At 34.3% G+C, this 13,751-nt stretch overlaps 1 protein-coding gene across 2 annotated transcripts in view; it reads right to left on the reverse strand.

Moving 5' to 3' along the window:
- Positions 1-13,751, reverse strand: part of CNOT2 (CCR4-NOT transcription complex subunit 2) — a 183,016-nt gene that overhangs the window by 84,314 nt on the left and 84,951 nt on the right. Inside the window, exon 3 of one of the 2 annotated variants that reach the window (XM_044678083.1) lies at positions 8,996-9,046. The exons of the other annotated variant lie outside the window; for it this stretch is intronic. Within the exon in view, the coding sequence (XP_044534018.1) occupies positions 8,996-9,046 (51 nt within the window). The remainder of the gene's footprint in view (positions 1-8,995; positions 9,047-13,751) is intronic. 2 annotated transcript variants of the gene reach the window in all.

The raw sequence follows: 13,751 nt of genomic DNA on the forward strand, positions 1-13,751 counted from the left end.
GAGAGAGAGAGAGAGAGAGAGAGAGAGAGAGAGAGAGAGAGAGAGAGAGAGAGAGAAATTTAAAGCAAAGAATTTTAAGGAGAATAGCTTATAAGAAAAAATGGTAATCCCTACCAAAGAAATATATTCCCCGAATAATACAAAAGAGCCCACAGAAATTAACAATTCTATAAAAAAGCAAGAAATAGTAAAACAATATCAAGACAAAAAAAGTGTAAGATTTCTCATATTTGAAAAGAAACACAGCTAATGGGAAAAGGGATCAAGGAAAGATACTTTAAGATTCACTAAACTACTTAAAAACCATGATTTTGGCATAGCCCAGGTCATTATTTTATGAAATTTGTGAAATATATTACGAAAACTGACCAAATCTAATAGAACCCCAGAATTCACCAATGGTCTCCTGAAGAGAATTCCAAAAATTAAAGTCAAAATCTGGAGTTCCCATATCAAAGAAAAATATTGTCGAGCAACTAAAAAGCAGCACAACTACCCAAGAATTATAGTCAGAATCACACAAAACTTAGCAGCTTCAACTATAAATGTGAGATCTAAGACTACAATATTCCAAATGGCAAAAGATATAGATTTACAACCAAGAAAAACTTGGTCTAAAAAACAAATGTAATCCTGGGGGGTGGGGGGTGGGAGAAGGAAAAGGCTGGATAGGAACTCTGTAATAAAAATTAAGGAGTCAAAAAATATCTAGAAAGGTGGAGCAAGCGAATGGGCAAAAGATGATGAGACAGTACTAATATTCTATTAGGGAACAAAAAAAAAAGTCCTTAACAGAATTTAAATATTTTCAATGGGTACTGAGGAAATCAAATAAGAATAATATTAATCTTGGAGGAAGGAGGAAAAGAATGAGCATTTATTAAGGGACTACTACTCTGTGCCAGGCACTATAGTGCTTTATGAAAATTATCTCATTTGGACTTCATAACAACCTTGTGAAGAATGAAGGATAAAAAGAATACAAATACAATAGGGTAAGAAAAAATAGAAAGAAAATCATGAAGAAGGTGTAACTTGCTGTTTCTCTCGGGCAGGGTACATGAGAACAGACAAAGATAGAGGAAAGGGTGAGGAGAGTATCACATTCTTATATGAAACAAAAAACAAACGACACAACATTCAATGCAGGAGTTCCCCCCTCTCTCTCTGTCTCTCTCTCTGTCTCTCTCTCTGTCTCTCTGTCTCTGTCTCTGTCTCTCTCTCTCTCTCTCTCTCTCTCTCTCTCTCTCTCTCACACACACACACACACACACACACACACACACACACACACACACACACACACCTATTCAAGAGGGAAATAAGTAATAATCAGGGGGAGGGTCCTCTATATCTTGCCTCCACAAATCTAATAATGTTTTCTCCATCCTTATCCTTATTGACCTCTCTAAAGTCTTTTGACACCATTAATCACAATCTCCTCCCTGAAAGACTCTTCAAAGTTTTTGTGACACTGTTCTCCTGGTTTTCCTCTTATCTCCTAGATAGCTCCTCTTCAGTCTCCTTTATTAGATTTTCATCCACATCATTCTATCCACTTTTCCAAATCACTTTTAATTCTATGCCTTCTCTGTGTTATCTCCAATTTGTCCTGACTACATAGTTTGTACAAAGTTGTCCCATGATTCATTCTGGGAGAACAAGGAGTGGCTTTTGCCTCTTTGTACCCCTGGAATTTACAGTAGGTTCTAATGATGTTTATTGACTGGCAAAGCAAATTTCTGTTCCTAAAAGGAATACTAGAACCTAAACAGGTAACTTTAGATGAACTCTTAACAATCAGAGAATGGCTGAATAAATTGTGGTATATGGATGTAATGAAATGAATTCAGAGAATCCTGTGCAGAACTAGGGGAACAATATATACAAAGACAACAATGTAAACAAAAACAATACTGAAAGACTCAAGAACTCTGATTAATGCAGTAATTAACCATGTCTCCAAAGGACCTATGATGAAGCATATTACCTATGTCATTACATTTTGGTGAGACACAAAGGGCAAAGACAAACATTTAGACATGGCCATGGTATAGATGTGTTTTTGTTTGGTTATGCTTACTGATTATAGGAGTTTTTAATTTTCTTCCTTTCATTTAGGTTTTAATTGCGGGGGGGGGGCGAAGTGGAGGAGAAAGAAAGGATTGGGGGGTAAGCAAGAGTAATGTTTAAAAAGAAAAAATCTGAAAGACTTAAGAACTCATCATTTGAGAGGATCAATAATAATAAGCAATGCTACCCACTTCCTAACAGAAAGGGTTTGAACTCAAAATGTAGAATGGAAAATAGTATTTCCAGAAATGACCAATAATAGGAATTTGTTTTGTTTTGTTTTAAATAGAGGGTAAGAAACTAGGAGAGAGAAAATATTAATTATGAATGTAATATATACATAGCTATAAACGCAGAAATATGTTCTATAAGTTCAATATTTCACAGAACCACTAATTTATATATTTCAATCAATCTATCAATAAGCACTTATAAGCACTTATATACTGTGCTAGGTGATAAGTATTCAAAAGTAAAAAGAAAACTCTGTCTTCAAGGCAATCATAGCATAATAGGTAAGACAGGTACATCTAAGTACATACAAAATAAATACAATAAATAAAGTGTAAAACATATACACATGACCCTTGTTAATATTAGCATCCCTAAAATTTTTTTAATCCTTACCTTCTATCTTAGAATCAATACTAAGTATCACTTCCAAGGCAGAAGGGTAGTACAAGGCAGAAGAGTAGTAAGGGCTAGACAATTGAGGGAGACTTTGCAAGGTCACACAGCTAGGAAGTATCTGAGACCAGATTTGAACCCAGGACTTTGAACCCAGGACCTCCTATCTCCACTAAGCCACCTAGCTGCCCCTTCTGATACATTCTTATGAATTGGGGGTGGGGGGTGGGGGGGAGGTGGTAAGTATCTCTTATTTTTATTTTATAATAGAGAATATGGTAAATATAATAAAGCATATTCTGTTGATATCTCATCACCAGAAATCAAGTTCTTATAAGGTTTATTCTATTTACATAAAAAATACATTTACTTAAATATAAATTGTGTTCAAAATAAGGCCAAGAAAACAAAGATACATTACTGCAAAAGAAAAAGAATCATTAGAAAGATCTCTAAAAGGATAACAGATAAAGGAGAAATTAATGTATAAATAAAATTATACACTGTAAAAATCACAGCACTAGATACTCAGAAAGATAATAACTGATCATGGATAGCATAGATTTTCAATGAGGTTGAAATTCTAACTAGCCTACATTAGTAGCATCAAAATGAACCTAGGTTGTTGAAACAGTCCATAAATGTTCCAAACTCAAATCTTTTCCTATATTACATCGTTTTTCTAGAGTCTATCTATAAACATCTTTTTAAAAAAATTCGTTTCAGTAAAATACTATAATTTATATTCATATGCCCCTTTTCTTCTCAATAATTATATAACAATAAAACTTTACAAGGGCATAAGAAAAAGTGACATTTCTGGTTACTTTATAAAATTATTCAAGTGGTGATAGAAAATTGTTTAAAAATATAAGGATAATACAATATTATAATTTTTCTTTGATGATATAGGACCATCACTGAATGTCAATTCTAATTATATAGATTTTAGATGTAGATGATAGAAAAAGCTGATCTAAATCTGTATTGACTACTAGATAAAACTGGAAGGCACTTTGGCTTTTCAAAAGCTACCTCCCTACATCAATTTATATTTTTTATCTGTTCTTAACAATGAAAAACACACATATATACTTCAAAAACAAAATCTTTCAATTAATATTAGGTTCCAGTTGATCAAGATCTTACTGTAAAAATGTCTCAAACTTTGTCACATAATGGCATGTTTAAGAAAATAAATAAAACCTTACATTTTCCTTTTTGAGGTCTTAATCCAATTATTTGTTGTAAATAGCCTTACCATCAATGTCAATTGGTGAAGAATAACTATACAGCATACAGTGACTATGAAATGCACAGGTGGGAAGAGGGGGGAATCTGTTGTTCTTTGTTCTGATTTCTAATGGGATTCCCAGATGTGTATTATAATGAAAAGCAGGATATACTTAAGCCTTTCACATCTCATTTGCTTCCTTCTGCCTCCACATAGAACTACAACCAAATACTTCATAAAATTCTTCCGGTTGCTCTAAGACCTATTCTTGAATATTACCACCTTTTAATGACTTATCCACTATCTTCTCTAATCATTCATACTGTTCAAAATTCCTCTAAAACATTCACAAATTAGAACGCATTTGACTTACTATGGAAAGGAATAAAGTACAAAATGCTACTAACAGCTGTTCTATTCATTTCAACATTGAATTATATTAAGGAAAATTGCAATGTTCCAACCTGACAATCCAATATATATTTTATTAATACAGAATTCTGAGATCTGATACTTAATCAAAAAACTTAATTAAATATAAAAATCCATAATGATCTAGGTCATCTCTTCTTTATTTACAGGATTGCACACAATCGTGCACATGCTATTCTCTTTCTCTCTCCTAAAAAATTAAGAGGTAATAAAAAAAGATACGTGTACATATGACATAAGCAAATCCTACTGGGTAGAGCTATCATTTTTCCAAGCAAGAAATGCACCCTGAATCACAATCTCTAGAGCTGGAAGGCCCTTAAATAATCCTTGTTTTGACAATTTCGAATTGATCATTCCTTTCCCCCTTCAGTGCTTAGCTTAGATCTGGTATCTCTGATTCTACCTATTTACTTTTGCTTTCTCCCTATTTAACTTACTTAAGCTCTTTCTGTATACATAATATATGCCCCAATACACAGAAAGCTTCTAGAGAGCAGAGAATATTTCAATTTTTTTTCATCCCAAGTACCTAAGTAAAGGGTACTATTTGTTAAATGGAATCTTCTTGATTTTTAGAGAAGAGAAAACTGAAATCCAGAGAAGTTAAGAGTTCACTCCAGGTAAGGAGCAGAACTGAGATTAGAGCCCAGGTCACCCACTGGTCTCCTAAATACAAGGCTCTTTCCTGGCACTTTGAACATCAGATACCCAGTTGATCAAGCAAGCATTTAATAAGCACTACAATATAATATATATACACACACAATATACATACAAAACATACATACACAATATATCTATTTAGAATCTCTTTGGGTTTAGAAGATCTAATAATTTAAAGAATGTGATTTTAGAAAAGTGGGTACTCTAATATAGAATGTCATCATTCTATCCCTTTAGTACATAATCTTCACGAATCATATGGCTAAAAAAGGTCAACTGGTGAACAACTTGTGATAAATCTGAAGAGGTTTATCATCAAATAATTTGCTAAATACTAGATGTTTATGCATCAAAATTCATTTATGAAAACTTATCAACTGGCTTCTATATACAACTAATGCCTCCATTAGCATATGTTTTCCTGATTATTCTGTTGTCTTTCTCATGTTGAGAAAATTTACTACCTAAATCAGAAAGACTAGTTTTAACCTCTCACTGAGTATTTATATAAAGATTTATACATCTACATAACTAAGTTCAGCTTACACATTCATATGAAAGATGGGCCAAAAGGGGGAAGGACAAGGGAATTCTAGTTTTGAGACAGGGCAGTGAGGTGGCTCAGTGGTTAAAGAGCTATGCCTAAAGATGGGAGAACTAGGGTTCAAATCTAACTTCAGATACTTCCTAGGTATGTGACTGTGGGCAAGTCACATACCGCAAATGCCTGGCCCTTACCATTCTTCTGCCTGGGAAATAATACTTGGCAACAATTCTAAGACAAAGGTAAGAGTTAAAAAAGAGACTATAGACGATAGCAATTTATTTAAGGGAGCATTAATAGGATTTCTCTCCACATCTGGTAGGATACAATGAATGATATATCTAGTTGTTTTCCATATACATTTAAAGACAGGAAGAATGGTATAAAAGAAGGTTAGCCTTGAGATCAGAAAGACTTGGCATCCAGCCCTCCCTCAAAAACAAATGATGTCTACTGGCAGTCTAGGAACAGACAAACCATAAGACCTCCTAATAGCCCCAGGAAACCCTATAAGACTATTATAAATGAGCTGCAGGTCTGCATTGGGAATGGGAACTCTCCCAGTTAGGACTGAAATCACCACTACCATCTCCTCCAAAATTAAAGATAAAGGGTTTATACATTATAGGTTTAATAAAAATTTAAATATTTTATAATGAAATGCTGAAAGTAAAGGTTTGTAGTAATCCCCATTTAAAGAAAAAATAAACATGAGTGTTCTTTAATTAAATCATATCATGGCTTGATAAAATTTCACAGAATGATAGAACACATGAGTGATTTAAAGGCAGGTACTATTTCAGCTCTTTCTTGGTTAACTCCCCCCACAACAAGCACAGTGCCTTACTCACTGTATGTGCTTTAAAATGCTTTTGTTTTATGGTAAATGTATTTTAAATGTCATGGTACTTTAGGTTTTACATGATTATTATAGTCTTCCATCATATTCTTATTAAAGCTATCATTATTTTTATTGAAATCTTTACCATTCAATTTTATTTACAATTTCATTTTGATCTTTCACTAAATTCTACCATGTTAAAGCAATAATTAATATTGCCCACTAATAATATACATACATGTATGTATGTATATGTATTTTAGGAAATTCATAGTATAGAAGCAACAACATAAAATAGTGAAAGACCTCTAGGCTAGTTAGTTGTAGTAAAATGAGGGAGGGAGTAGGAGTGTTCAATCCTACCTTCAACACATACTAGCTAAGTGATCCTTTAAAACTAATTTAACCAATCATCTGAAAGACAGGAACAAAAATCCCTGACTTACTCAATATTGTTTTAAGGCTCCAATAACTTAACATATACATGAAAAGTCCTTTGGTAAAATTCTACATAAAATATATAATTAATATTACTTTTAGGACTATGTTTTCTGAAGCATAATACCAGATTTCTGTTTGCAGCTATAGAAATGAGCAGGAAATGTCTGAAAGTTTTAGAAACTTGTCTATCAATGAACTCAAGAATAATTTTTAAATGGTTAATATAAAGATTAATATAGGATCTTACACATTGTAGGCATTCAATAAAAGTTGAATTTCAGCTACTAGACTTTATTAGGACAGACTATTTCCAGAAAAAATATGACTATATTCAGGACCTGCCAAAAACAGTAATATTCTGCAAGACATTAACAATAGCTTCCATTTAGATGGAGACAAAGATAGATAGATAGATAGATAGATAGATAGATAGATAGATAGATAGATAGATAGATAGATAGATATAGACAGACATATAGCTAGACACATACATATGAAAAATGAAATCTCATGAGTATGAGATGGTTAGTGTCAGAGTCAGAAATATTACCCTGATATTAAAGACAACAAGTGGTTATTAGGAAGATGGTGGAGTAGCAAGAAGAATACAGCCTAAACCCCCCACCAAATATCCTTTACCATCTACAAAAATCTAGAAATATTATGAGATCTGATTCTTAGCAGAAAAGCCAAGAAAAAGTTAGTGAGTAATTTTTGCAGCTCAGGGTGGCTTAAGAAGACAAAGACATGTACTAGGAAAGGACTGGCCCATGATCATCCAGGGAATGAAAGACAGCTGAGATAGACTGGGCACCAGGACAGGAAGCATCTAGGCAGGAAGAAATGTTCAGGTATCCCTGAACTAGTGTAAAGTGCAGGAACAGATGCCAACTGGCAGCTTGGTCACTTACTATCCCGATCCAGATCAAAATGAGGATAAAGGGATCTACAAATAGGGGTGGTAGAGAGGGGCAATCACTACAGAGTCTTATCTTTGTACCAAGCAATAAAGTTTGGAACAAGCAGACTGGTTCTTATCCAAAGGAGCTGATTAAGGACTTGGTTCTAGTCTCCAATTTGGGGTAGAAATATTCAGTAGAATAACTGGGCAGGAGTCTGTGGAAAATGATCTCCAAAGACCTACATGTCACTATTGCTAAATAAATTACTAAATAAACCCTCACAACACTAATGACCATATTCTGTTAAGATTTTAGAGAGATCAAAAGGTCAGTATTAGCTCCCGATTTTTTTTCTATTTGGCAAACCTGAGGTCTTTCTCATTCTTTCAAATCCTTTTCTCTTTGAAAAACCTAGAGAAAATCCAACAGTCTTTCATTCTACCTCTGCCTTCATAAACCCTATGGTCATCATGTGCTTAAGTGTTTATACATTTATATATTTATATACCTTCTTTTCTTTCTCATTGTTATTATTATTTTGAGGTGATATAGATGTGACTTATCACTGTTAAAGATTATTAAAATAAAACAGTCAAAGTATTTTAAATATGTAACAGATTTCTCTTCATCCTCCCCAAAAGCAATATAGAATTCCAACCCCTCCAAAATAGAACAGGGAGAAAACATTTCTTCTTCCATGACTTCTAAGCAAGGATTAGCTGAAAGTGTGTGTCATATGGGCCAAAGGACCAAAGTCTGGATCTTAGTTCTGCTGTTTTGCTAGCTGATGGCTTTAGACAAATTATTTGTACTTTTCTTAGTAGTTTCCTTGCCTGTAATATATGAGCAATAACACTATCCATCTCACATGGCCTTTTGAGGAAAGTACCTTGTATTCTTAAAGCACTACAGAAATGTGGATTATTATTATATTATTACATCATCATCATTAATTATTTTTGCACTGGACTACAAATCCTAGATGTTATCATATGACCTTGAGTCACATGTTTCTATCTGAACATCAATTTCTACATCCAAAAAATGAGGAGGTCTAAATAATTCCTGAGTTCTCTTCCAGCTCTACAATTCTATTATGCTATGAATAATTCCGAAAACTTGATAATGTTAAGGGAAAGAGGAAAGAACAAAGGAATGGGTAACTGAAAAGCCAGGCTGCAGGGACCAAGCAAGAAAACGCAACCCCTCCCCAATTTGATCACCCATATACTTACCTTTGTAACTTCTTTCACCACTTGCAGATCTGGACATTGGAAAGCACACATCTGGAGGATGAAGCAAAGAAGCAGAAACTGAGGGGTGAGCCATGGCACTAGCCAGACACACCAGGGGTACCCCTGATTTAACATGTAACAAAGATGACACTGGACCACTGATATACAACTCCCAACACATAAGTTAGAAACGTATTTACCAAAAATGTATAAATAGGGTTCTGATTTTTGGAAAATATAATTCAATAATTTTGTAAAGATCTCAATGTATAATTTACCCATTCTGACTGCTCAATTTTAGAGCTCCTCCCAATTTCTATAACCTGGACCATGGTTAATGTGTTTAGTAGAGGTAGAACCAGACAAATGTTCAAGGAGACAATGCTCTGACACATCTTCCCTATTCCTTTTATGCTTCACTGGCTCTCTTCACTATACTTCATTCATCCAAATCAAACATTTATTAAGCTCCTATTATATGCAAAAGACTAAACATTGAGAGAGGTACAAAGTACAGATAAAATTATAATCAAGTTCACTGTAGAAGGCACCCCTAATTCCATATAAGTTTAACTTCTGAAGTTCCTATCAACTCTCAGATCATGTAATTTTGTAACTCGGTTTTACCATGTATCCTATTAAATCCAAAATTTTAATGTTCAGCATAATTTTAACAAGTTCTTCATAACTCATAAGCATAGTACATAAAAACTTTTAGATTTTTTAACTGTTAGAAAATCAAAAGATGTGAAAGCATTGGTGCCAGAAAACAATTGTCAAAAATTGTTTCTACATGTAAATGAAAAATAAATTTTCTTTTAAAAAAAGAGAAAAAAAATAAAATCAAATGATGACACCTATTTCTTAACTAACAATAATTCAAAGAAATGGCTTAAGTCATTTAAAGATTAAATCCTACACATTATCACGAATAATCTTTAGACATCATTAAAGACGTTATTTAAACATTAGTGCTTAATGCAAGCAAATATTTTATTTCATTATCTATTTCAGTTACAAGCATGTTTTAAAAAGAAATAATTTCAGTGATTTCAAAAGAAGCTAGATATTGTTTGTAAGCCCATCCTTATTCAGATCTGGTCCACCCTAAATAATTCTCTTTTTCATTAACCTGACTAACACTTCAAATTTTTTATTTTAGGGAGAGGTAAAATAAGTGACTTAGTACATGTAAAATATCTGAGAGCTAATCATGATAATAGTAAAGACTTTTTATCATCAAGGCTATTATGCCCACTAAAGTTTTCTGAGTTTAAATATCCTTTTTAAGGAAGTAAGTTGAGTTTTTTCTGCACTGGCTCCCTCCCATTTTCTGTAAGTTCTAGGCAGGAAGTTACATGAATTCAAATTTCATAATATTTTCCAGAAATTTTCTCAACAAACAAATGTTTTCAACAAATAAGTGAACAGATAAATACCTGGTTTCTCCATGTTAAGTCCTAATCAGTGATCTTTTACTAGAAACTTGTTATGTCTTTTAGTTTCTTTTCTGCTTTCCTACTTTCATTGTTCTATACATTTCTCATTTTGCCTTTACCCTCCTCACGTGTTAAAATAGGTATTACTTTTTTGTTCCTTAAAATTCTCTCCAGGGAGAGTCAATTCCCTGAGCTACAAATAGTTCCTTTACTAGGACGACTCACAAATACATGTCTCTAATTCTGAATTCATTTCTAAGTTGTGATATGTTATCTCCAATGGTCTATGGTTAACAACTTCAATGGTATTTCAAATTAAAAATACCCAGGATCAATTTGTCCTTCTCCCCCAAACTATTCTTATCCTAAATTGCTATGACACAACATTCATATATTATTCTACATTATTAACAATAGTATAAAAGCTAAAATTCTGCATGAAAAGTAGGAGGAATAAGAAGCTCTTAAGAATGAAATTCTAAGGACATAAAGAGAAATAATGCCCATAAGGAGAATTTCTAAAGGAGAAACTAATATGGATACAAAGGAAATTCATCAACCAATAGAATTTAAAATATCAACAACAAAAAAATCCATCCTGTATGGAAAACAAAAGCAAAGGCAGGTATCAAAAAAAAGTACATTCCTATAATAACAGTAGCAGAGCCACTAAAATTCAGAACGAGCTGAGTGAAAATGAAGAAGAAAAGGGTTTTTTTTTTTTTCTTAAAAGCAGGGGTGGGAGGGAAGGTAATATAGATTTTTATTAGAAGAGGAGAATCAAAAACTGCTCCTCAGCTTGAACTGATCAATGTGTAAAGAGTGAATCAAACTCTGCAACTTTTAAGTTAATCAATCAAAAACTTAAGGACCCCTACTTAGTACCTTACCAGTCACTAAGTATGAGAGTTCACAAGTCACTTGCTAGAGTGAGTGACAACTCCAGAGGCCACTGCTCCCACCCTGGGCAGTGCTAGGCAAATTGAAAGACACTGACTGGTTCCCATAAAGTGAGGAAGAGACAAGAAGTGATGTGGAAAAAGGACTATAAGAAATCCTGAACTTCCTGTCCAAGGGACTTCTCCTTCAGGCTTCTCTTCTGGAGTTCTTTGGAGTCTCTGCTCCTTGGGGCATTTGGTCTTTGACTTGGAGCTTTGGGACTTTCAACTGGAATTTTCAGCTTCAGGACTTCAAGTTTCAGCTTTGGAGCTTCTTGGAGTCAGGGACTTTCTTGTTGAGTTCACTGCCTCGGTGAGCTTAGCTCATGAGGGTTTTTTCTGCATTGGGACCTTGCCTGGATCCTGCCCTACTTGCTGGTGAGTAGACTAGGATTCTCACATGGAGATTAGAACTCTGTCAGGAAGCGAGCTTTATTTTACCACATCAGCTTTTAGGGTAGGGCTAGGCCAGGGGTCGAGCCTCTCTTTTGAGGGCCAGATATGGCTCTTTCTGCAGGAGCCATAAAGTCCATTTTTTTTCAGGCGCTGTTACAGGAGAGGCACTGTGAGCATTGTACAGCTCTCATGAAATTACATTTTTAAAAATGTGGCATTTATGGCTCTCATGGCCAAAAAGGTTGCCAACCCCTGGGCTAGGCAGTCACCTTACCTCTTTTCCTTCCACATTTCCCTCTTTTTACTAATATTCCAATTAAACAAAATTGTTAAAAGCTGCTAATAGTTTTCCTGACTTAAGGGATAATAATTGGCGACCACTTTTTATAACTCTTATTTAGTCAAAATCCCAATTTTAACCATTATAAATGATAACTGATCAGTCTAGGAAAACTCAATACACAGTAAAGATAAAGCCACTCAACTTATTTTCTTACATTTTCTCTGTCAAGAAGAATGATCTTGTGAACAGAACAAAGAGTTCATAAAAAGCAGCAAGTAAAGGAAATAATAAAATAGCCTCTAGTTGTCCTGGATGAATTTGAGTAACATGACCCAGATGAACTATACCTCTAAATATAGAAAAAATTGCTTATGGTGGCCACTGAGTCATTGCAAGTGCTTTTTAAAAAAATAATGGAGAGCAAGAGTTTCAGGACTGAAGAAGAATAAATATTGTAATTTTCCCAAAAACAAAAAGATTGGATTCAGCAAATCATACATTAGTGACTCTGTATTAGATTGCTGGCTACATTCTGTAAGCTATTATTATTAAAAAGATAGCTAATGAATATACACAAAAGGAAAGCCACGGCGAAAAAAGCCACCAGAGCTTCAGCTAGAAACAGTCATGCCAGAATAGCCTTAATAGCTTTTTGGATAAGATTACTAGCCTAGAAGATCAGGGGAATGATGTAAATACTATTTGTGTAGATTTTACAAAGTCTCTAAGAAGTTCTTATTGGAAAGAAGGAAGTAAAATTGTAAGCTAGATGACAATATTTGACTAGTGGATTCAGAAATGACTAGATGGCAGGACATATGGATAGTCAATAACGATTCCATGACAACTTGAAGTCTCTTGTGTTGTGCTATATTGGGCCTGTGGTATTTAATATTTTTATCAATTACTTTGATGAATCTCAGATATAATGTTTATCGATCTTAAAGCTGACAAATCTGGGAGGCATAGCTAACACACTAGATGAGAGGATTCAAAACCAAAAAAACACCTCAACAGGCCAGAATATTGGACTAAACAGAGTATGATGAAATTTAATGAATATAAATGCCAAAAAATATAATAGGGGCAGGTTGGAAAAGATGTAGCAGTAGAGTTCATCTGAAAAAGGCATGGGATTTTTACTGGACTGCAAGTTCAATGAGTCAACATTGTGATATGATATAGCAACCAAAAACAACAAAAAATTAATACACTCTGGCTAATTTAAGAGAGGCATGATATCCAGAACTAACTTAGTGCGAATAATGAGATACTCTGTCCCAACCACAGCACAAGGGATCATTTCTAATAATTACAACCAAAAATGAAAAGGGATGCCCCAGAAAGTAGTGAGTAGTTTTCCCCTCACTTAAAGTCAGGGGGGGGGGGGGGGGGGGGGGGTGAGAAAGGGAGCTAGGTGACACAGTGGATAGAGAATCAGGACTAGAAATGGGAGATACTGGATTCAAATCTGGCCTCAAACATCTCCTAGCTGTGTGACCCTCATAATGTCACTTATCTCTTACTGCACTTCTGTTTTGGAACTGATACTTAGTATCAATTCTAAAATATAAGGTAAGGAGAGAGAAAGGAGAGATGGGGAGGGGGGAAGGAAGGAAGGAAGGAAGGAAGGAAGGAAGGAAGGAAGGAAGGAAGGAAGGAAGGAAGGAAGGAAGGAAGGAAGGAAGGAAGGAAGGAAG

This window comes from Gracilinanus agilis, chromosome 5 (genome assembly GCF_016433145.1).
Source record: "Gracilinanus agilis isolate LMUSP501 chromosome 5, AgileGrace, whole genome shotgun sequence".
Classification (NCBI taxonomy): Eukaryota; Metazoa; Chordata; class Mammalia; order Didelphimorphia; family Didelphidae; genus Gracilinanus; species Gracilinanus agilis.